The sequence below is a fragment of the Trachemys scripta genome, chromosome 9, assembly GCF_013100865.1.
Source record: "Trachemys scripta elegans isolate TJP31775 chromosome 9, CAS_Tse_1.0, whole genome shotgun sequence".
Classification (NCBI taxonomy): Eukaryota; Metazoa; Chordata; order Testudines; family Emydidae; genus Trachemys; species Trachemys scripta.
In genome coordinates this window covers 95,782,996-95,807,612 of record NC_048306.1, presented here as the reverse complement: position 1 = coordinate 95,807,612, position 24,617 = coordinate 95,782,996, and the positions used below count along the sequence as shown (strand labels likewise).

General features: G+C 40.8%; 1 protein-coding gene across 3 annotated transcripts in view; it reads right to left on the bottom strand.

The window, feature by feature from the left end:
* Positions 1–692: 692 nt before the first annotated feature.
* Positions 693–24,617, bottom strand: part of SENP5 (SUMO specific peptidase 5) — a 29,108-nt gene continuing 5,183 nt past the window's right edge. The window contains exons 1-10 of one of the 3 annotated variants that reach the window (XM_034781439.1): positions 21,987–22,219; positions 16,540–18,131; positions 11,149–11,254; positions 10,841–10,988; positions 10,201–10,248; positions 8,522–8,599; positions 5,153–5,290; positions 3,157–3,240; positions 1,609–1,659; positions 693–1,525 (exon numbers count right to left, since the gene is read on the bottom strand). In XM_034781439.1, coding sequence (XP_034637330.1) covers positions 1,415–1,525; positions 1,609–1,659; positions 3,157–3,240; positions 5,153–5,290; positions 8,522–8,599; positions 10,201–10,248; positions 10,841–10,988; positions 11,149–11,254; positions 16,540–18,100 — 2,325 coding nt within the window. In that variant the 5' untranslated portion in view covers positions 18,101–18,131; positions 21,987–22,219 and the 3' untranslated portion in view covers positions 693–1,414. Of the gene's footprint in view, positions 1,526–1,608; positions 1,660–3,156; positions 3,241–5,152; positions 5,291–8,521; positions 8,600–10,200; positions 10,249–10,840; positions 10,989–11,148; positions 11,255–16,539; positions 18,132–21,986; positions 22,220–24,617 lie in introns of those variants that run through there. The other 2 variants (XM_034781437.1, XM_034781440.1) reach the window with 2 other exon arrangements.

Below are 24,617 nucleotides of genomic sequence, written 5' to 3'. Positions count from 1 at the left end.
GGGTTCTTAGCAAGTAGGCATCAAGCCAAAAGACAGCAGGAAAAGGTCCAATGTGTAAGTCATGAATGGAAAACCCTAAATTCAGAGATCTAGGCCAGTGGTTCTCAAGCCATTTGCGGCCCATTCAGCACAGAGCTGCAATCCATCCATCCTCAGGGCCATACAGGTAGTAAATATATTGTCAATGCGGCCCACGTAACACAGAGAGAGCTTAATATGTGGCCCACAATGGTAAACAGATTGAGAACTACATATGTAGGCATAAGTCTAGATCAGGGGTTCTCAACCTGGGGGTCGTAACCACCCTGCCTTTCCCCTACGCCCTCCCATTTAGCAGTTCTGAGATGGTCCTGGTTTGGAAGAGGTTGAGAATAGGTTGATCATAAGAAAAGGTTCCAAAACATAGGCCTCTCAGTCCATCGAGTGACTAAAGATTCCAGTGAATTAGGAAATCAAATACTCATGGACACGGACTCCTCTATGGAAAGAGCTCGATCATTTCTGATCCGAGAACAGACTTGCTTGGGAACCTCACATTCTGAGATGTGAACAGTTGCTAGTTACCAAATCCAACATTAAAACTAAGTTTTGCATCTTCAGGGTCAGCTTCATCACTCCCCCTCTAACACTCCAAGACACATGCACAATCATCAAGGCTCCCAAAGCACATATGAACATACTGTCAATCTGAATAGCTGAATATCTCCATGTTTTATTATACAGTCAAGTGCCGAAGTCTCATTTGTGCAAAGGCTGCTTTTCAACCACAGGGAACAGGGGGATAACGACAGCTAGATAAATGTTAACAGAGAACAATTTTTTTATTAGTGACTTCAACTCTATTCAAAGGGGGGTCTCCACACAAAGTCTGTAGGCAGATTTATCCAGCCCTCCCCCCCCCCCCCAAAAAGCGGGCTTTCAGTACTACACAGCCACCATGAGAAAAATGGAATAATTTTAGTTTTCAAAAAAAGGTTCTAGCTGCTCTTTTTTATGGCATTGAATTTTTTTTGATACATTCAAAGCATTATTGCCTCAGAAAACGGATCATGCATCTTTATGTTGTCAGACAAATTTTTAACCTGTATTCTGTCATTTCTAGCTACATTTCAAAGGTGCACCAAATCTACAGTTTTATACCTTTTTTTAGTCGCATGCTTTGCCTATATGCATGCGTCGATAATAAATATTAAATACAGGAAAGAACATAAAAGAGGAAACCAAACTGACATTAGGAATATTTTGTGGCAGCTCTGTTAAGTCCTGCAGAAAAAGTTGAGGTAACATCGTGGCCACACCACTCAGCTGAGAGTCATTTGAAATTCACGGAAGTTTTCAGAAATTCAAGTACACAAACACCAGCTGGAACTCTTCAGAAATGCCAGAGAAGGAGCTCGACTTTTTTTTTTTATTGTTAATCTATTAGCTGGCGCTCACACAGCTCCTTGTAAATCCTTTTTCTTACTCGTGGCATATCTTCCTGGGAGAACTGAAAAGGCTGGTCTAAGGCGAGGCACTTGCAGTACTGAGGAAAATGAAAAAGCTTAATTGAAACAGGAAAATTGACAAGAAAAAAAGCCACATAACGCTTTAAAATTACACTCTTACCTGGAGCACAAAAACCCCACAGTCACTGTCATTTTTCTGTTGTGGAATGCACTGAGGGAGGAAAAAGACGCAAGACGTTAAATGACATGTCTTTAGCCCTCCTTCAGTTTTCACTCTATGTTCTATTTAAAATCCAAAATGCGATTTTGCAAGATTAGGGAGTTCTTTTTATTGAAAACTGGTGACTCTGCAACACATACAGCTTGAGCTGCAATTACTTATTTTGGGCCCAGTCACGCCAGGGGAGGCAAACGCAGCACCTTGTTAGGATCATGCCTAGTATTTAAGAGAGTAGATATTTTATGACCGATAAATTACAGCTCTCCCTCCTATATCTGGTGTTTAATGACCAATTCAGGATCGCTTCCTCTCAATTACTTTAAATAAATATTTTAACATTACTGTCTACTTTACTCAGGTCAGACTTCAAGACATCAGCAAACTCACACAAGCCTAGAGAAATGTTTCCCTAGGTATTTGTGCTATAGAAGGTGGATCCCCATCCTCCCCACACATCTTGAAGGAAGCAATGGGCAATTTATGGGCAGGCCATTGCAAGGTTTCAGTTAGTGGCCTGCACATTGCACGGTTGCTGGCCTGGAACGATGCCCGCAAAGAGACAGTGAATTCACTGCAAATGACAGCCTTTAATTTCCTGGCTATGCCAGATCATCTCTCTCTCTCTTTTTTTTTTTTTTTTTAATACTTGCAACTCACTAGCTCTCAGACATTCATATTTCCTTTAAATCCAAAGCATTGCAAGAGGAAAAATGATACTTTCCTAGAGCCAAAACCATCCACCTCACAGGGCTACACAGAAATAAGGGGGAGACGTGCATCTGGGATCCTCTCAGCATTGCCCTGGAACCTAGAAATAGCTCCGGTGAGTGGGGAGCCGTTGGGAGACCGTCTAATGTTCAATGACCTGTTTTATATCCTCAGCCATTATGGGGCAGTTATGCAAGTCACAAATTCCCTCGTTCGCACTTCACACAAGTTGTTCCCTTTTATCACTGCCAGACATAGTTTATTTGTTAGCGAATATAGTGCTGTGAAATGTGCCAGACGGACAGCCCTGGAGACCAAAGCACTCTGTCTATCCACAGCATATATACAAAGCCCTCTGTCTATCCACAGCAGTAGTTGTCTTTCACTTCATACTGTCCCCTGCTGATGCGCTTCAACCTTTGGGAGCAGTCACCTCTAAAGAGGAGAGGAGCTGGTCTCTACTGAACACACAGTTCTTTACCCCTGTGCCAACATGGGTGCTGACTGTAGTGGCTTTTGCAATGTGAATAACTTCTCCACCAGGGTCTGGGTGGAGGCCACCAGCTCACTTAACAGGAGAGAGAGGCCTGGTGGGATCTGAACGAGCAACCAAGAGCACATTAGCAAGCCCAAGTCATCCAGCTTCTTCCTTTTCGTTCATTTAAAAATAAATATGTACTGCTTCTTTAAAATAACGTGGATTTAAAAGTGAAGGTGGCCCACACAAGAGACTCAGCTTGTAGAAGATTCACACCGGGGTTTAGAGGGGCTGGCACTAACCTTTGTAACAGCAGTTTGCCATCCCTGAAGAAACTCAGGATGATTCTTCTCTCTTGCTTCAGTCAGTAAATACTTTCGTATGTTCTTAAAAAGAAAATCAGAGCCTTACGGTTACACACAAATTAAAGCCAAGGAAAAAGGCATGCGGGTACGTTTAACCAGCGTGAGCTTGGCCCTTGTGCTTAACCCAGCTCTAGCGGTTAAGGAGGGAACTAACTGGCTTCATTGAGCACCAGGGCTGGATTTGGCCCGCCAGTCCACGCAGAAACGCAGTGGAAACCCCACCACACTTGGGGCAATTAAAAGTAGATTGGGCAAAGTGTTAGAAAATGAACTGTAGAGAAGAATTTTGTACTGGCAGGAAGATGCACTAGATGGGCTAGCCTTGTCCAGTTTTAATTTATTTGATTGGCCGAGCTTGTGGGGCCCTGACACACAATTTGATTGCATTTCTCTCTTTGAACGTTACATGATAACTTTTGACCGCTGCAGCCGATCAATTCCAAAGTTTCAGGGCAGGTTCTCGGCATCCATACATAGAAGCCTACTGATTTGGGGGGAGGGGGGAGAAGGGGGAATCGGAAAATCCAAAAGGGGGGAGGGGGACAGCATCTGGTTAGCAGAGCCACAGCTTCAACCACCTCTGTAATTCTCTATAAATCAAAGAACTGGTTGTTGGCAGAAATGAATACAGTCCAGCATAACCACCTCTCTCATTTTACCGTGTCCCAATTAAGCTTACAATGTTGACACCCTTCAAGAGAAAGAAAAGAAAAAGGAGAATAAAAAGGTGGGGGGGGAATAGGGAGTCACACGGAACCCCTGCCAGGGGAGAATGGGGAATTGTGGCATGGTGAAGATTGCAGAAAGTCCCTGAAATACATGGGAACGGGAGGGTGGCACACAGGGAGCTTGTGAACAATGGGAATGGAGGGATGCAAGAAACCCCCGGTGTCTGCAATGAGCATGGCCTACAGAAGCAAAGTGTGCAACTCTCTAGTTCTATAAACATCAGGGTATGTCGACACTACAGCTGTGCTGTAGATGCTTCCTAGATGGACGGAAGGGGTTTTCCCATTGATGTAGTTAATCTACCTCTCCAAAAGGTGGCAGCTTGGGCAACGGGGCCTAGCTGTGTCTATAGGAGGGGTTAGGTCCACCTAACAACGAGCTGCATTTTTCATAGCTTTGACTGATGTAGCTAGGTCAATCTAAGTTTTAGGAGTAGGTGAGGCCTCAGCTTTATCTTCGGCAGTTGCTGATGGGAAACTTATTTTAATTCTGACGTCCTTTCTGTGAGCTCTGTGAAATACTCTGCCTTAATACACACTACACACACTTCAAAGCTGCAGCCTGCTGTATTAGCAAGCAATTAGGTCAGCTTTGCAAAACAGCCACTAAAACTGGTCAGTCCAGGCCAAACTACTTGCCTATGTTTTACCATCATGATTGAAATATTATCAATCGACCAGACATTTAAGGGAAAAAAAATGCTGGTACCTGCACTCCTCAAAAAAATAAAACAAAACGATCTTTTGTTCACAAGATGTGCGAACGGCTACCTTATTCCTCTTTGGACAATGGATTTCTCTTACTGTACTAGGCTTTAAGCAATTGTTTTTGTGGGAGTGCTACAGAAGAAGAGAACACAACAGAAAAAGTTTGCTAGACACAGATTGGTTGTATAAATATGGCAATGGCAGACCTGGGCTTTATTCCCAGGTCTGGCACAGAGTCGCTGTGACCTTGAACAAGGTCCATGTCTCAGTTTCCCCATCTGTCAAAGAAGTTAACTCTCCTGGACCTTTGTAATCACTTTGAGAACTGGATGAAGGCAACAGAAGTGCCCAGTATTTATTTTATTTTTAGTGCATGCACAGAGATTACATAAAGCACGATGCCTCCAAAACCTAGACTTATTTTGGATAGGATAAAAATTTAATTCTTAAAGCAAGGATCCAAGCACTTTAAGCGTAACTATAATAATTCCTCTTACCTCTACACAAAATTTAAAATGAATGCCTTGGGAATCGTAAAATGAAATAATTCGGTTAGGGATGTTCACAGTAATGAGGGACCAGTGGACTTCCAGGTGAATAGGAATTAACAGGAGAGTCTTTTTGAACAAGTCCACCTGACAAACAAAACAGTAAGTATTACCAAACAGGGGAACAGACCACGTGCAAGTTAAATACGCTTCCCACAACATTGTATTTCTTTTAAAACAGAACATCTTTGCCCTCTCCTGACCCTGAAAGTTCTCTTCTTTTAACTCCCTCCAAGAGCTCTTCACGCGGGCATTTCAGTCACACGTTTGTGTCTTGTACTAGATGCAAGACATTGTTGCAGTCGAAAAAAAAACAACAATGAACACTGTGGGGGTTCCACAATTAGTCTTCACCTGCAATTGCAACCAAGCACACTCGATTTACATGTTACAACGGAGGGTGGCGTGGGCACTCACTTTAACTAACATGGCTAACACAACCTGCAAGCAAGCTAGGCCATTTATACATCTTCGGCAAGGACGTTTCTGCAGTGAGAACGCAGCTGATTTGTACCGACTCTGCAATGCTGATGGCGGTAAAAATGGGTCAGCAGATTAAGCAATCAGGACTCAAAGAAACCACACAGAAACAGCAGGCCGAGGCACTTTTCTGACCCATATTCACTGTAACATAGCACTTTGTTCTTGCCCAGTGAACTGCAGCTCAGACAATGAAGAGGCAGAGATACTTTCCAGGGCAAAGATTTTCTTCCTGTGTCTGCACACTGCCTAGAACATTCGGTGTGCTTCTATAAAGTCCAATAAGCAATATAAAACAGGGCGTGACTCTCCATTGCAAAGTCAATGAAAGAGGAGGCTAATATACTATACAGCGCCTAGCACACCAGGGTCCTGTGCCATGACTAGGGCTATGCAGTGCTACTGTAACACACACAAAAATCAATAGATCTAGTCCACAAGCAAGGAATCAGAGGACATAGGGAGCGACAACAACAAAGTTTTGGGTAAGGGATGACGGCATCTTAATGTTGAGGACAACAGTTCCTTAAGGAAGGTTTTACGTGCTTACGTTGTTTAATTCCTAGTGCTCGGAAAGGCAATGGAAAGCAAAAGTGGATTTCCAGCTCCCCATGCACTAGATTTTGGTTTACATGAAGAGCCATTACACACAACGGAACATTCGGAAGGCACAGTGAACAACTCATCCTGCATCATTAATGGAGCACAAGCAATTATTGGATTAGGATACTTTACCCAGCAGCAGAGGTACTGCAGTCAGACAGGCAAACAAGGGAGAAGGACTAATACCACCTTAAAAATCATATGGAATGGCGGGCTCTAAACAACATGGCAAAGTTGAGAACACGCCCTTTTTTTTTTTTTTTTTTTTAAAGAGTAGATTAGAATTTATTCTTTTGGAAGTAAGGCATTGGAACTGCTTTGGTCTTCAACTGCACTGTCCCCCTCAATCTTCTCTTTTGTCCCCCAAAAGCACATGATATTGGTAGAATCTTGTTGTGTACACCAGAAACGCAGAAGAAACAGGACACTGGACTAACTGGACTGGTCTAATCCTGCAGGGTAATTCCTATCTATTTTTAAAAGCACTACGCAACTGGTACAAAGCATAGTGTCCATGCTATAATACTACGAGTGGGAGAGGGGCGGGTTACATCTGTCGTAAGGAAATAAAGTGTCCGTATGAACATTAGTGGGTAACACACGATGCAAACAAGCGGTCAGACAGATACACTTCTACACCGATATAATGCGACCCGATATAACACGAATTCGGATATAACGCGGTAAAGCAGCGCTCCGGGCGGGCGGGGCTGCACACTCCGGCGGATCAAAGCAAGTTCGATATAACGCGGTTTCACCTATAATTAAATCACTAAGATTGTTTGGCTCCCGAGGACAGCGTTACATAGGGTAACGCTACAACAGTGCCTCACGTTCCTCTGTAGGCCAGGCTGCATATCCCATGTTGCACCACAGTCTCCCCTCTTGTAATCCAGACAGGGGGCCCAGCCTACAAAGGAGAACTGGGACATTAAGCAACCAAACTACAACTCCCATGAGGCCTTGCACCAATGTATGCAAACTAAAATATTTGGGTTTTCAGACAACAATTTGAACATTTTTGCAGAAAGCAGACACTTTTCCTGAAAAATGTTTACTCATAAACCCAATTTTCAATGCTAAATGCTCAACAGTCCTTGAAAGTCTGGCCCTCTGCCTTTATATCTGTACTTGAATTGTGAGAGCTATTAGTAGCAGCATTTATATAACAATTTTTTGTGACAGCCTATTGCTTTTATTACAAGGGAAATGAAGTTTCCCCTCAGTGCAGTGGTGCGGTAAGAAACAGGGATCTACTTTGGAAGGGACCCACAACAGTTTAGGGCCTGACTTTAGGGATTTTTTTAACAAATATTTTCAGGTTACTTTCATGTAATATAGTCCTGTCCCCATCTGAACACTCACCAACAACGATGTGAGCATAATCAATAGTGCTCTAGAACATGAGAACCAAAAAGTGACTAGTCTAGTTTCACTTACCAAGCTTTTGCAAAATGTATAAAGTACACCACTGACCATAGTGAAAAAACAAATTAGAATTTAATAAGTCCAGTTTTAATAAGCATTTAATAGTAAAAGATTTGGATCATCTAAACAGTATCCCTTTAAAGACCACTGGTATATTAAAAAAAAAAGTCACATTTCACCACAGGGGAGGTAAACAGAAACCTGATAACTTTTCAATTCCTTTATTAAAGTACACTACAATTCCTTTGAAGATGGGCTAGCCTGATTTTTTTGTTTAATACCCGTGTTAAAATGTGGCTCTACTGTACACGTAGTCTCTAAAAATGCTTTGTGCGGTTTCTTGTTTGTCATCTCTAAATTTCCGTACCAAATGTGCAAGCGTTTACAAATAGAGATTTTTTTTTTTCTTTCAGCTGACAGCCCCATACAAACCAACTTGACTTCGAGAACCCAGGCTGAATTCTTTGTCTCTCATACACCATCACCAGCAAAGAGGGGTTTTGCCATCCAAACGGAGTTGTTAGCTACCACCCCTTTTTGCTAAGCTCCAAATGATAATGAAACTTTAAAAAAAAAAAAAAAAAAAAAAAAAACCAATTCTATTGATGATGCTGAAGGAAGACTAGAAGGCTTGTCAGCTGAGCAGTACTGAGAGGAGTAACAAGCAGTCAAACTTTCTTTTGTCACTTGGTACTAATGTAATTTCAAGTTAAACATTTTCTTGTGAGCGGGGGAGAAATGCGAAGTATCAGCATCCAGTGGTCTATTCTATACAAATGATAAGCAATCGACAGAATTAAATGGTACCTTTTTAGTCCATCGTTTTACACCATTATATCCTTTGGTTACCAGCTGTCTATGAAAAAAGCTGTTAAAAAAATGAACCTAGAAAGACAAATTAAAAAAAGAAATGAGGGCTAAAAGTGTGCATAAATTCTTCCAGTCATGTCTAACATAACTTAGACATAATTAAACATCTAGCTGGCTAATACACAAGAACTGAAAAAGCAAAACAGCAAAAGAGACAAGCAAGTCTACAGATGTTTTAGCAAACCTTAAATAGCTACTGCTGTTCTTTAGAATGAAGAGAAACTCTCTATTTCCCTAGAACATATGATGCGAAGCAGTTTATTTTTTGAACTTGGCATTCCTAAGCCTACGACATGCAGCTGCAATCCTTTGTTTAGGGAGAAGAGGCTAAAGAAGAGTTACAGATATTATTCTCCTGCATTCCAGGGATTAAAATCACTGGAGGATTGGGGAAAATCATATTTTCCCATCCTCCCTACATAACTTGCTGGAAACGCCTTCCATGTTCTGCTATGTGACTCAGAACCAAATAATTTGATTGTCAAAAGATATAAAGTTTAAGACACAAAAACATGGACATCAGTATTCAACCCTCTGGCCAGTTACAGACTTCACAAAAATGCTTCTGAATTACAGAATACTTCTTTGTCTACTGTGTTACATCTTTTGCAAGTAACTACAACCTACTGTTGTGGCGAAAGGTTGTAGATTTTTACAGTTAAAACAATTCTTTAGCATTAGGTTAACACTTGTGTTAGCATCTCAATTAAAGGAAGAGATTAATACAAAATGAAAAGCTATAAGTCACATTTTATGCAGTTTTACAACATCCGTATTTAATAATCTTGCTGGTACTGAGGAGGTAGACATTATTGCTTGAAAAAAGCTGGATAGTTCAGCATTTGAAAATGCTGGATAAAACCTATTAGTTATGCCAACAGAAACTTCTAACTGCATTCTACAAAGTACTAGAACAAGATCTCCCATGAGGATTTAAATTATGCACTATAAAAAGTGGGTACAGGCAGACAGATACACTCTCCAATACCACAGTTCTGGTTCATGCACTGAAAAGCAGAGAGAATACTAATGAGGAATCACTACCACCACCAATCAAAGAAGCAGTGCTCTACATTCTGAGCGAGAACATTAAAGGGTTGCTATACTCTGTGCAGCCAGCCAATCTAAAAATGGCATTGTGTGGTTTCTTTGTGGTCTCAGTGATTCCATATTCAATTTGTTCAGCTTACAAGTAAACAGATGGTTCTTCTAACTGTCAGAGCTACAACCACACTCAATCCAGAATCTGAAAGTCAAGATGGGTTTCTTCTGCCCTGAATGTCAACACCAACAATGAGAGACACTACAGCTGGAAAGTAGTTAAGAACTCTGTTGATGATGCACGAGCCAGAAGAGAATCCAGCTCACTTTCGTAATTTTTGTGGCTCTGTGAGCCTAAAAGGAATAAAAATTTGTACCAGTAAAGTGAACAAAAGACTGACTAAAGGCAGCAGATCTTGTGAGTACAGAGGGGCTATTTTTACACTGTCACTTTGAAACACCATAATGGCATTTTAATCTGAGTTACACCTCCCTCCTATTTGACCCATGTACCTAGGGTCTTATGCCATCTCTCCCTTTCTACCCCATAATGGACACCTTTTCACAATGCTCACCTTGTCAGGGACTGCATCCATTATGAGTTCACCATACATATTAATAATCTGCAAGAGTTAGTAAAAATTATAATTTGCACAAAAATAACATTATATTACTGAAAGTAAATCCAAGATTTGAGAGGGCATCTAAAAAAGCACACATCTTTTTTCTAACAAGAAGTTGACTAATTAGAGTAACATTCTATTATACTCTGGAATCAACAATGGGTTGCTAGAGCAGACATAATATAAGCAGATACTTAAAGACTGCCTCAGTGTGAAATGTTGGTTTAATTCAATTGAAGTCTACTGAGGCACATCTGGAGGACTGCTACTCTCTCTGTTTTTTTGGCTATGGGCCTTGCATTGCAGTTACTTTCTCCTCTTCTAGCTAAGTGGGAGGAAATACTATCTTTTCGCACCTGCAACCGCTGTCTTCTTGAAGAGGAAGTACAATGTGGTTGCATGAGGACAGGTCTGGGAGTCAGAAACTCAAGTTCTTTATTACTGGGTCTGCCAATGAAAAGCCACTCGACCGTTCTGCCTTAGTTTCCCATCTATGAAGCGAGGATAACAGTGACCTACCTCACACAGGGAGGGTCTGAGGATTAGCTAATATTTTTAACACTTTGAAGAGGTAAACATAAGCATCTCTAACCTGGTCATTTAGCCAGTTCTGACCATCCAGTGTAGCCAGATCATCCATATCTAGCATGTGCTTATTATAGAAGACCCGGAAATTGCAAGTGGAAGATTTTGGATGCCTTGTCCGATACTTCATGATTTCCCTGCTGATAAAAGGCTTTCTGAAACAGAATTGAAAAGGTAGAGACATGGATAAAGATATTCCAGGTCAGACCAAATGGAGCTGTTCCAGCAGGTGTCAGTTTCAATCTGGAATGTAAATTAGTGTGTCAAATAATAACTTTTCCTTTACAAGTACTAGAATATATTACAGCTACAAACCTATGGGAGAAATCTTCATTAAAGACTTCCTTTAATCTTGCCATGACATCTTTTTCACAGAGTGGAACTAAACTGCCATATTTCTTCATCACTTCATCTAGGAATCCTTTGAATACATCAGATAAATGAAAAAGCAAACATGTAAAAAGTTGAGTTCTCTAGTCTAACAAAACCAGATATTAGAAATATTTAATAGCACAGTGTCCCACCCACCCGGTGCCAAGTTGCTGCATGCAGTTAATAGAATACAAGAGTTAAAAAGCTCAGAGAGGCACCATTAAAGAGGGGGGAAGTGATCTTAAAAGTCATCATCTACATAAAAATGTTAAACACTTTGAGCCCAATTTTCTTCATTTACGCAGAATTTATACCCAGGTATCCCACTGGAGTTACTCTCAATTTATACTTCTATAAGCAAGAGAAGAACCAGTCCCTTTGCCTATTTCTATTAACATTTTACATATATCTTATTCAAACATTGTAAATTCAGGGTGCCATCAGTTCCTACAAGAATTAAAGCACTCATTAAAACTAAATTTCTAGCCGTTAGGTTATGAAGATAGCCTCCCACATGCAAAAAGAGTCAATGCAGTACTGTCTGCTGACAGCTACCATGCCTCCACTGCTGCTCACTGTTTTCTTGAACTGTAGTACAGTAAAAACATATCAGAATCTGATCAATTTTTACTAACTATTCAGCAGAGAAACTTGAGAATCAAGTCAATTTCACCCTGCTGTTGCTTGTGAAAGCTCTAAGCAGCAGTGACAACAGCAATTGGGGATATTCACTGGAAAAGACCAAAAGGTTGAGTCTAGAGGGAAAGTCTAGCAAACATATGTTTTCTGGCTGCTAAGAGAAACAGGAGTAGAACGCAACAAAGGGTCCTGTGGCACCTTTAAGACTAACAGAAGTATTGGGAGCATAAGCTTTCGTGGGTAAGAACCTCACTTCTTCAGATGCAAGGAGCAGAAGGGTGGAGACATCACCCCATTCCAGCATCAAGAAGCAGGGTAAGTAGGAGGGAAAAATCATGAGAGAAGACTGGAGTAACAGATCATCAAACAACGTTGACTGTTCAGAAGGAAGAGACACCAAATTCTGCAGCTCCCTTCCAGCTGCCAGAGGGCTTTTTGGAATCGAGGGAAAAACTCCCAAACATATTGGAAGCCAGAACCAGACGCTTATAAGAAAGATGGAGCCCCAGAAAAGGGACCAGGGACATCACCCAAGTAGGAATTCCAGCATCTTTCCCTTTCCCAGGAGATATGGGAAGGGACAGATGGCTCCCGTCTCACCTGGACATGGGACCCATTGCACTGGGGCTTCTCTATTTTGCATTAGCCTTTTGGCTAGTCCTCCGATTATTTAGGGTCTGATCAAGTTTCCAAGTAGCATGTGTGAGGGTATAGATGGATAGGGCAGGGCAGGGCAAGGCAGGAAAAGGAGAGACTGATGGGATAAGTTGTTAGAAAATAAAATCATGGTATTTTGAGAGATTCTGGGGGAGAAACAGAAGAAGAGAAAAAATATAGGAGAAGAGATTGAAAACACAATGAAAAGGAAGATACATAAAAAGACAGGGAGGGAAAAAGGCAAAGAGGAAAACAGACTGAAAATAATGTAGGAAGACATACAGAATCATAGAATATCAGGGTTGGAAGGGACCTCAGGAGGTCATCTAGTCCAACCCCCTGCTCAAAGCAAGACCAATTCCCAACTAAATCATCCCAGCCAGGGCTTTGTCAAGCCTGACCTTAAAAACCGCTAAGGAAGGAGATTCCACCACCTCCCTAGGTAACCCATTCCAGTGCTAAATACCATACCATACCATAATGTATTACTGGGGAAAGGTGAAGTGAAGCCAAGAAAGGAAAGAAATTATATTGAACAAAAGTAAGAAGAAACATGAACCACAGTAAAAAAAAAAAAGTATTGAAGTTCATTGCGGACTGTCCTTAATTGTAACTTTGTCAAACACTAACAGCATACATTGTATTCCTTTAAGTTGTAAAGGGTTGTGATCACAAAAGTGTTTTTCACTCTGGCTAGGAAATACTGTCTTCAGGTTAGACAGTGTTTGAGAAATTATTAAGCCTTATGCTACATATATGTTCTCATGCTTCAGGGACAGGACTGAGGAGTTCTTAGTTCTGTTCCTGGCTCTGGCCGACTTCTGATCTCACTTATGCTGGTATAAATAGACTCATAGACTCTAAGGTCAGAAGGGACCATTATGATCATCTAGTCCTACCTCCCGCATGATGCGGGCCACAAAAGCTGACCCACCCACTCCTGGAAGAATTCTCTCCCTTGACTCAGCTGTTGAAGTCCCCAAATCATGGTAACTCAAAGGGGAAAACAATCCCAAATTCAAATCTGGCACAAAGTTGCAACTTCTCAGTGCCAGCTTCCTCATCTGTAAACAGAGAGCTGAAGTTCTTTAATGCTTGAAAAGAACGTTGAGGTCCTCAGATAGGCAGCACTACAGACGCGCCAAACATTACTTTTTGCAACACCTTTGCACAATAGGGCAAGATTTAGATTAATCTAAAATCCTGGAGAGAGATTAAAAGGACAAACAAAACCACAAATATCAAAGAGGTTGAGAATTAAGACACTGACCTTATCTCTATCTTCCCTCAGTCTGACCTACCATCACATTGATCTTAGGCCCTCGTGCGATACCCCAAGGCTCAAAGAGAACAAATGTGCACTTCTTACACCTTCCATCTGAGGCCCTAAGGTTTCTACAAACATTGTTAGTCTAGCTAGGAATGACTGTCTGGGGCATGTGGATTGGCTGACTGGGCCTTTTTTGATGTCACATGTACCAACATACCTAGGACCTCTTTATTGGAAAACAAAAATCCCTTCACCCATTCTCTTAAATGGATCGGGGAGAACGCTATTGAGGGGGAGACAACATAAGGGACCTGGAGACCTAAAAGGCAGCCTGATGGCAAACCCTCCTATCAAAATATTGTCTCTGCAGCACTTTCTGGTCCCTGCAGGCACTTGTAACCCACTGAATGAATATCCAAACTCAATTGGGAGTTCCATATGCCAAAATTTGTATTTCACCACTGACTACCAGTGGAGCAGGATTTGGTCCCCAGTTAATAACAAAGTATATTCAAAGTGAATACTGGGTCATAAACTGCTTATGAAAGCACAGCTAGGTTTCTTGGGAATGGAAAGAGGAATCCAAAGAACCCAGAAACTCTTGAGAAAAGAAAGAAAAAAAAAAAAAGAGGAAGTGAAAGTCTACTTTTTATTTTTCCTCTTTTACGAGATTTCATATGCCACCCCTCTCCCCCCAAAATTTAAAACTTTAAGAAAATTAAATATGAATGAACCAGAGTATTAGCAATCAATATTGCCAAGATGTAAATCAGTAAGTTAATGGTGTACTTCCTACTTGGAAGAAGGCATTCACCTTCTATCTTTGTGCCTCACAACATATCTGAATACCACCCCCAATAGGGTGCTAATTCACATCCCGCTGGTGCTTACTGCTGTAATGAATTAAGCTTCAAAATATCCCTGAGAGGTAGAATTATACCAATTTTTTCTAAAGTAGAAACTGAGGCCCACTGTTTAAGTGACATGCCCAGGGCCATTTAGCAGTGCCAAAATAAGCGAACACAAGCCAGATCACCTGATTTTGCCTGTGCTTTAGCCACAAAGCCTCCTCCCCCATCTAGAACATCAAGGGTAGAATTTAGTTGAGCCCTATTTATATACTTTGGCCAAGTATACACCACAGGAATTACAGTGGGATAGCTTCGGTGATGCAGCTATGTCAATTCAGCCCCATCGTGTAGACGCAGCCAATAGCAATGGATGGAGTTTTTCCGTTGCTGTAGAACACCACTTCTCCAAGCAGCAGCAGGTGGATCAACAAAAGCATTCGTCCATCAACCTGTGTCTACACCAGGGGTTAGGTCAGGATAGCTACAACACTCCTGGGTATGGATTTCACACACCTCTGAGTTCTGCAGCTATGTTGGCCTAAATTTTAAGTATAGACCAGGCCTTAATTTTGCTTCCAAGTGAACTGAAATGCTATTAGCCAGCTGACACACCCAAGTTCAGGGATCTCAATTTCTCTGCATGGTCTGAAGGAGAGAGAAGCTGGATGCCGGTCTGTTCCTCATTTCCCTCTGGCTTGCTTTCCACAGAGAACTGAAAGTAGAGGAACAATGCATATATATTCACTGTATATGAGCAAATCACTTGTCTCAATAGGGTTCAAAGGAATTTTTGTTCAATGCTAGACCATATTTTGCATCCAGCTTCTCTCCCCTTCACACCATGTTTTGGAGGATCGACCATAAAAAGCTTCCCAATAGTTTCTCCAGACAGGGAAAGTGGAGAATTGGGGCAAAATTTGAGTCTGGCAAATTTAGTAGCAATTCTTTAACACTCCTTGTCAAAGGGAACATATAACAGGCTGTATAATCTACTGAAAATAGGCTGTTCTAATGAAAACCAATTGACCCACAGTTATCTGAGTGTTGCTGGACTCTACCAGTATCTTAATGGTACAATACAAAAGGGAGTGCTAATTCTTACTACATTGTGTTATATATATCCTGACATCAGATAAGGTTGTATATACAACACACTTCAAACACAAGTATTTGTACCGTGCTCCACATTAAAAGAAACTCCATCAGGCAGGGTCGGCTCATCATGTATAATGAATATGAGTGTTCCCTTTTGTTTTTTTTGAAGTTTTGTTTGGATTTAGACTTTTCCCTATTCAAACATTTAGGGTATGAAAACCCAAAAGTGAAATTGACTGGTTTAGTCTCCTGTTTAAAGCTAAATTAAGCTGAGAAATTACACAGGCAGTAAGCCTAGGGAAAAGCAAATTAGATCACTATCTAAGTTGCCAGTAATATGTGAGAGTACCTGATTTTTTTTTTTTAAAGGCATTTTAACCCTATACTGTCCCTTTATAACCTCAAGGTAAAAACATTTTCTAAATTTAAAATACTGATCCATATTTTTCACAAGCAGCCCAATTCGATTGTATTCTCTAAAACGAAGTAGAAAGATGTACCATTCAACAATTGTTGAAAAATAAAAGGCTTGCGTCAATTAAGCATTATACCCATACTTCAGAAGGTACCATTCTAAAGCTAGCATAAGCGAGCCTGCCAAGTGAGGAAAGTACTGCCCCATTTCCCTTACAACAACCCTCCTCATCACAGCTTCTCATCTCAGTTGAGTATTAAGCTACACACTTTTTGCAATTCATGGTGCATAACCATTTTAATAAAGGAATTAAAGTGGTAAGGAAACTTCAAATATTCCCAACTTCATATGCTATGCCCAGCTATTCTCAAGAATGACTAGCTTTATATCATGTGTAAAGAGTATACCACAAATCCATGTTGATAACTGCTCATCAGCCACACGAGAAACTTTCTGACTGTTCCTTCTGCCTCCCTTTCGAGCTCCTGAGTTTAGTCCTGTGCTTTCTGGCAAAGGCTCCTCTAGGGGGCTTTTACAATAAGGGTGATCTAGTAACTTTGCACTAAAAATGTCCAGATTTATGGAGCCTTCGACTTCCATCTGGGAAGAGCTGTCTTCATTTTGTGCCAGCTCCCCCGAAAAAGGTCCATTTGCAAGGTTATTGTTCATATTTGAATCCCCTTTGCAGGATTCTAACAATATCATTTCATCAACACACATAACCTGATTAGATTCTGCATCTTCTTGACCTGAAATTGCAATTTCTCTCTCTGTTACTGAGAGGAAAAGATCCTCCTGGCAACTGTCCACTACAGGAGCCTCGTTTGTTTCCGTCCCGTGCAAGGTCTCTGTACCCAAAGGAGCTGTTTTGTGCAGCTCTGGTTGGCAGATTTTAACATTGCCATCTCTGGATGCAGGTTCCTCAAAATGTAGCTCATCACATTGTAATGCATCCTGTGTAAGGCAGATGTCAGATGCAGGTGTCTTATTCTCCTCAGCTACAGGTCCTGGTGTATTATTGTTCATATCTGATGAGCTATACAGGTTCCAAAAGGAGTTATTTTTAGATTTCCAGCAGGAAAACCAGTTACAAAATCCACCTTCAAAATCTCCTTGAAGATTCTCTTGACAGTCCCTGGTAACTTTCTCCACCCAGCTTGGCTTGATTTTACTTGATTTGCAGGTTTTGCCTCTTGCTCTAAGTTTTGGGGATTTTATGATTCTATCCCGAAACCTAATCATAGAAAGTTTCTTATGCATCATAAATACAGGTATCTTTTTTACAGTATACTGGTTAAATCTGGACCTCTTTTTAGTAGTCAAGGGGCCACAAGTTCCATTCTGCTCTAGCCCTCTGCAACAGCACCTTCTTTTACTATTGTTTAAGACCACTACGACTGCATTGCCTTCATCATTATTGCGTTCCTCCCCACTGGGTGTGAAACCATCCTTCTTTACAGGTAAGATAGCGTCGCACAGCCCACCACAAAAGGCCCTGTGGTCATTGCCATGCATGCAGCCAAGACTAGCGTCTGCTTGTAATCCAGTGACTCTGTTCAAGAGATCTTCACCCTGAAAGGGCTCATTGTCCAAATTCTCTATTGCCTCTGCACGTGGGCCTCCAGTTTTGCCATCGGGAAAGGGCTTTTTTGCCCTTCTGGACGTTTTTGTAGAAAAGGTGCTGTGTTCAGCAGTTGGTTTTTGATGGTTTTTTGCATTTAGAAGCACTTTAGGAACCCACTCACTCTGGAGTCTGAGTGCCTTCCTTCTGCCCTGGAGAGATCGGTACGCTTTGTTCCGGTTTAGGCTCACAACTGATTGAGCACTTTGTCTTTTTCTCTTAGCTAGGAAAAAATGCTTCTTTTGGAAGCAGTATTTCCTGAGCCCCCAAAATCCAGTGGTCCATCTTCTAGAAAGGAACAGCAATCGACTTCTTTTCCAATTTAAATTTCTTCTATGTTCTTTCATTTTTCTGCTGCATTATGATCTTGAAGGGCAGCTGTAAGAATAAGGAACACAAGGTTACATTTCAGATAACTTTGAATTCAAAGCCATGAAAACACAATCCACATTCCTCCGGGAGCGTGTCTGTCTAAAATTCCAATAGCCTCCCGAATCCCCACATTGCATTAGAAATTCAAGCATAACGGTTGCAATGGCTTTCTCACCAACGTGTTACATGTGTCCGCTCCCAGTTCTATTATTCAGCCGCTCCTCTTAGTTAGATTAAAGAGCAGGTAACCTCTCATTCAGATCACTCTCTCCTAATCTTAATTTTGACCCAACTTGGGCTAGTGAATCTGTAAGGCATAGATAATATTTAACTGCCATCTTAGGAGTTTTAAACCACAGGCTTAAGTCTGAAAGTTAGCCACAAGCATGCCTCGCTATCAGATTCCACCAGGGACATAATGAAGCCCGATTATTGCATAATAAACCTTAAGTATTGGGGAGCCATCCATTCTGTTGAACTGGCCTCTGGGGAGCCAACCAGTTCAACAGAAACTCTTCCATTAAAAAGGAACTAAAATGATCACATTCTTTCTTCACTATAAATGACGTTTCACTATAGCCAAGTCCACTGTAAAATGGTTCCTCTATCTTTAAAGGGCAATGCCGTAAGCTGCCATAACCAAAATTAACCCTTATACTAACAAAATAGTACCAGCTCAAGACACTGACTGAGCCTTCTAAACAAATCCCTTTCCCCATTGCAATGACCCGCATCCTAGATGGGCAAATATAAACAGTTAAAACTGGGAGGATGTGCGTTTAGGATCACACAAGACTGTCCAATAATTCTAAAGTTAAGGGCCACGTAATACTATCAGTTCACCCACATTACACGCTCTCTGCTTAGGCATAGTTCGTGGTCTAACTAGTAACGTCAAATATATGTACATCCCGGAGAAGTAAAGGTTATTCCAAGAACCTTCTGGGGAGCAGAATCCACCTTTGACAGACGTGAAGGGGATATGCGGAAGAAGGTTCACATCACTGTTGCTATGCTTGGCAACAGTCATTTTTCTGCCAGGCTGGATGAAAAGAATAGCAGAATATTTGAACAAGCAACAGAGCAGGGCAACACCAATGGAAAAAACATGGATGCTTGCAAAGGTGTCACTGCAACTCTCCGTCTGCTTCATGCAATTCGTCCCAGGGCCTGCTGAGGACACAGTATGTTACAAGTGGGGCAGGGCTTCCTTTGCTAAACATTTTAGGAGATGACGCCAAGCATGCTCAGAAGTGATTTGTCACTCACTTATTTTGACTTGTTTTCCCCCACTTCACCAACTGAAAGATCTGCTTCTCAATCATCCTTATTATTACAAAATTTGGAGTTTATCCACAGCAGCATGAGGTGCAACTGTGACACCAAAGGAACTTCCACACGTTTAAAAACAAGAGAGAGTGGTGTCTAAACTGAGATCAAGCACAGAAATGTCAGCCTTAAAGGAGAATTTCAGTTATGAACATGTGGAAACAGACGTTGACAATGGGAGTCCTGACATAACCCTGACTATAGAGTTCACGGTTGAAAAACCTATTAGAGTGAACAATCAGAAAAATGGATAGGTTTTATTTTGCTGGGATAGAAATGCAAACAGAGGGTAAAGAATTTAAAGGTTAGTACTACTTTCTTAAAGCTACTCCCACTGTACCATGAAAGGTCAGTGGCTGACTTGCAGAGAGTTGTGAATCATGAAGTAATAGACTGGGACACACATTGGTAAAAACCAGTACAGATCACCAGCACTTTCCTCTCCTGGCTTTCGCCTGTCGCTCTTTAGGCTAGCTCCCCCGTAAGAGTATATCTTACCTGCAGAGTTAGCCTGGGTGATCAGCACTCAGGTTAGCATAGCCCAGGCAGAGCATCCTTACTGCAAAGCTCTACTCATGTTACTGTGTCCACACTGGTGCTATAGTCCCCAGTGAGAGACACTAGGACCTCTGGAGGGTTACCCCATAGCTCTTTGCACTGCACCACTATGAATTGTTTTGCAATGCACCGTGGACAATCTATGTGTGTGCTGGCTGGCATCTCTGTTCAAGTATGTAGACGTGCAGTAGAAATGTAGCAGACCACATGAAATGTGGAATTCAAATGCTGAACCCGTGTATACAAACTGGAAGGTGATGTCCAGTATGGAAGAAAGGAGTAGGCAAAGGGCAAGAAAATACAGCCAATGGTCTGTGATGGGATGGGATCTGAGTTACTACAGAGAATTCTTTCCTGGGTGCTGGCTGGTGAGTCCTGCCCACATGCTCAGGGTTTAGCTGATCGCCATATTTGGGGTCGGGAAGGAATTTTCCTCCAGGGCAGATTGACAGAGGTCCTGGAGGTTTTTCACCTTCCTCTGCAGCGTGGGGCACGGGTCACTTGTTGGAGGATTCTCTGCACCTTGAGGTCTTTAAACCCCGATTTGAGGACTTCAATAACTCAGGCATAGGTTAGGGGTTTATTACAGGAGTGGGTGGGTGAGATTCTGTGGCCTGTGTTGTGCAGGAGGTCAGACTAGATGATCATAATGGTCCCTTCTGACCTTAAAGTCTATGAGTAGGCACTGGAGGATTATCAGAACCTCTGTTGATTAGCCTGTATCCCATGTGGGTAGGTTACCAACCCCAATTAAAGTGGAAACTGACCAGCCAGTCAGCCCATGTTCAAGTAGATAAAATATATTTTTAAAATTAGGTTTTATTTAAATATTTTCTTTTTTAAAATAAATGTATTTAAAATTAAACTTGAAATTATAACTGCCTATATGAAGGCCTAAACTTATTATAATTAAAATAATTTAAATTAAATTTAAAAAAATATTCAAGCACTACAAGTTTGCTGCTGAAGTTTTAAAGAAAGACGACTACTCTGGTAGAAGTCACTGGCCAAGCACCTGGAACTAGAGTTTACTGGAGTGCTAAACCCACTTTTGACAGCAGTAGCCTGTTCTGCCGGTACAGAGAGAATATTTTCTTCAGTTATTCAATAAGTTCAATTCAGTGATTAGTTCATTCAAAGTTAAGAAACCAAGTGGGAGTTGAAAAGGCAGAAGGGCTTGTTTTCCCTCTTCCAAACTATGAATAAAAACGAGGTTTGGGGACGAGAAATACGAGTTTTGAAATCTTAAAGGACATGGTGATCAGAAACAATCAGTTTAATGCACTAATTACAGTTAATAGTCCTATGTTTAATAAATCAGTTTTAAATGCAAAACATGTTTTTGATAAAGTTTATTTGAATAAAAACAATTTTAAAATGCTGTACTTGTGCATTTCATTCAATTCCAATTTCACTCCAAATGTAGCTTGACTTAAATCAAATAAAAAATTAATCTAGTAAATAAACGTGTCATTTGCCATTTTCTAACATCGTATCAAAAAAAGAGAATAGAAATATGAATACACGTATGTTTACATTTATGTAAGCAATTATATAGCTTGAACATCTCCTCCTGGTTAACAAAAAATACAAAGTTTAGTGTAAAGGGCTATAGTTAATTGCAAATGAACATGTTTTAATGGTTACCAACTAATGATAATCAACCTCTCTTTCGGTAAGTAACTAAAAAGTACAAACGCAAGACAAGATTAAAATTGCTGATTTAAAATCAGTCCACCTGCCCGGGATCCCAGTATTGTGTGTGTGGATGGCAGCAACAATAGGGGATTGGCTAGCTGCAATGAAGACATAGCCTCAGACTCCAGTTAGGGTAGGTCTACACTACCACGATAAGTCGACCTAAGTTACACAACTTAGCTGAATAACGTAGCTGGAGTCGACATAGTTTAGGTCGACTTACTGCGGTGTCTACACTGTGCTGGGTCAACGGGAGACACTCTCCTCTCGACTTACCTTACTCTTCTCGTTCGGGGCAATCTGAGGTCTTCACTAGACCCGCTAAATCAATCCCCAGTGCATCGATTGCCAGAGCATCAATCCAGCAGTAATGTAGACATAGCCCAGTAGTGTAGACACAGACCGAGGCTTCAGAGATCCTTTCTGGAAAACTGCAACAGGAACTGATTGGGCCTTTCAAGTAGCAGCAGCAGTGCTCCTGAACCTTGTCAGGCAACAAAAACAGAACTAGCAAGCTGCACGGTAGTGATTCAACACAAAGCCAGCCAACACCTCCCTTCACTTCGCTCTGGTTCAATGGCTCCTAACTCACTGCCCTTTTTGTCGTTGTAGTTTCCCTTTAACTGCCATGGAACTTTCCAGAACCTTCCTTCAGATCCCTGTAACATCACTTACTGGCAATCTCAGACACTCAGATACCACGATGAGCACAGAAGAGCCTGCATCTTGCAGCCTGAGCCATAAAAATATCAGTCTAGACAACTTAATGAAGATACCTTCCAATGTTTTTTAAGAACAGCTCTCATGCACAATCCCATTTGGAGACATTGGTTCACCTCTAAACCTTGCGATTTTCTAATATGGTGTCTGACACTAGCCTTTCTCCACACTGACGCAATTTCACCAGCGGAAACACTAGCATTGTCAGGACTCTGGATTGCTGCTGGCTTTTTAACCTCCAGCAGGCCGAGACAACTGTGGCTAAAAATGCCTGCAGCTGCCATTGTCTTCTCAGCACTAAACTGAATTAGTTAGAGCAACAGAGGGAAATTTCTAGGAAAAATGACCTAGTGAAAATAAGACCGAACAGTAAAAAAAAAGACATGAGGCTAACTTAAGTTGTTCTCAAAGCAGAAGTGTCACAAAGCCGAAATGAAATTTGCAATATTGTTGCAAAACTGTGTCACTAACTGTTGGACACTAGTCCCAATGTTCTTAAAAATGGGACATCACCTTAATACACATCTGTCCAAAAAAGTTGACTTACTATTGTTATAATACTTCATATTACTACAAAGATTAACGATCATTTCCCTATATTTCAGTTCAGGCATTTGGCACACACAATGTATAGTCAATTTCACTATTTCTCATGCTTTGCTAGTCAGTTTCTTCTGTTTGCCTGAGTCATTCACACAATGGGGAGAGGAAAACATTTTTTAAAAATGTTCCCCTTTAAGAAAAAGCCTTCCAGGGAGTGGTTAAGTATTATTTTAACAGTCTGAAAAGTTTCCTCTTTTCATCATTAGTAGAATTGAAAGCTGCAAAACAATATTCTATATGAAAACGTTTAATTGAAAAATACTATAGTAGAGATTTTCTACCTTTAATTTTTTCAGTGCTGCAAGAACCATCACTGGTTTTGCGTGCTCTCTCAACTTAAAAAAGTATTTGGGGTAATTGCACTAATAGCAGAGAAACTGAACTGTGCAACATATTTCTCAGGAGAGTTGTACACGTGCCTTAAAAAAAAAGAACTCACTACTTTACCACTACAAACGTTACATTAAAACGGTTACATGAAATCAAAGAATTTGGGCTTAAAAATCAAAGAAACTTCGAAGATACAGCTGACACTACATCCTTAAATCCAATGCAATACATGGCATACACTGTCTAGGATCACTCACTGCCAGGTCCTGTTTTCTTAGCTGCAGTAAGTAGGCACAGCAGGATGACAGCACACAGTTTGCCTCAGCTCTGAGAATACTCCCACTCTTTGGGGATGTTAAACTCCACTATATTTTATTTACACTACACCGAAACAGTATGTTTCCATTTATTTCCCCTTATTTGCCACATACTGATTAGTGTCAAGGTGAGATAACTTACAGATTACATATGGTACAACATTTGTTGCACTGGCACATGTGGACTCTTGTTTTAAGTTAGCGTCAAGTACAAACTTGGTATTCAAAATTTTACCTTGGGAGCAATTCAATATTAACTAAATTTTGAAACCAAGGTATTTGAGGTATACAAGTTTATTTTGCAGAGGTGTCATGCACGCCTATAAATGCAAAGAAATTTAATTTTATATAACATTGGTATGAATAATTAGTCCTCATACAATAAACTTCTTCTGGCTGCCATTTTAAAATTAAATGTAAAAACTGCCAGATTACTTAGGTCCAATTTTGCCTCAGATGTGCACAACTAGTATTTTCTCCAGTAAAATTAAATAGTTATATTCAAGTACAGAAACTCAATTTAACACCAAGGGCCAAATTCTGCACAGGTGCAACAATTTTTAACCCCAAAAGGTCCTTTTACTTTGTTTGTGAGCATAGTTCATACATGTGCCATCCCAGCTATATTTTAGTTAACACATGACATTCATTGCTAGAGCAAAATGAACTTACTATGTCACCATCCTCAGTGAAAAGAAGTACTGGAAAACATATGGCACATTTGAATCCTTAACTGTGAATATTCTTCCTTTTTCTGTTCAGCTACATGCTTGCGACACTGTAAAGATTATGTGCATTTCTGGAAGTTATTAGAGAATTTTCACAGCTAGCTTAATACGAACAGAAGACCACCCTATGAAAAGTTTTGAAAAAACAACTAAATGGTTGAAATATGGAAACGGAAAATTTTAATTTATACACACAATGAAAATGGGAG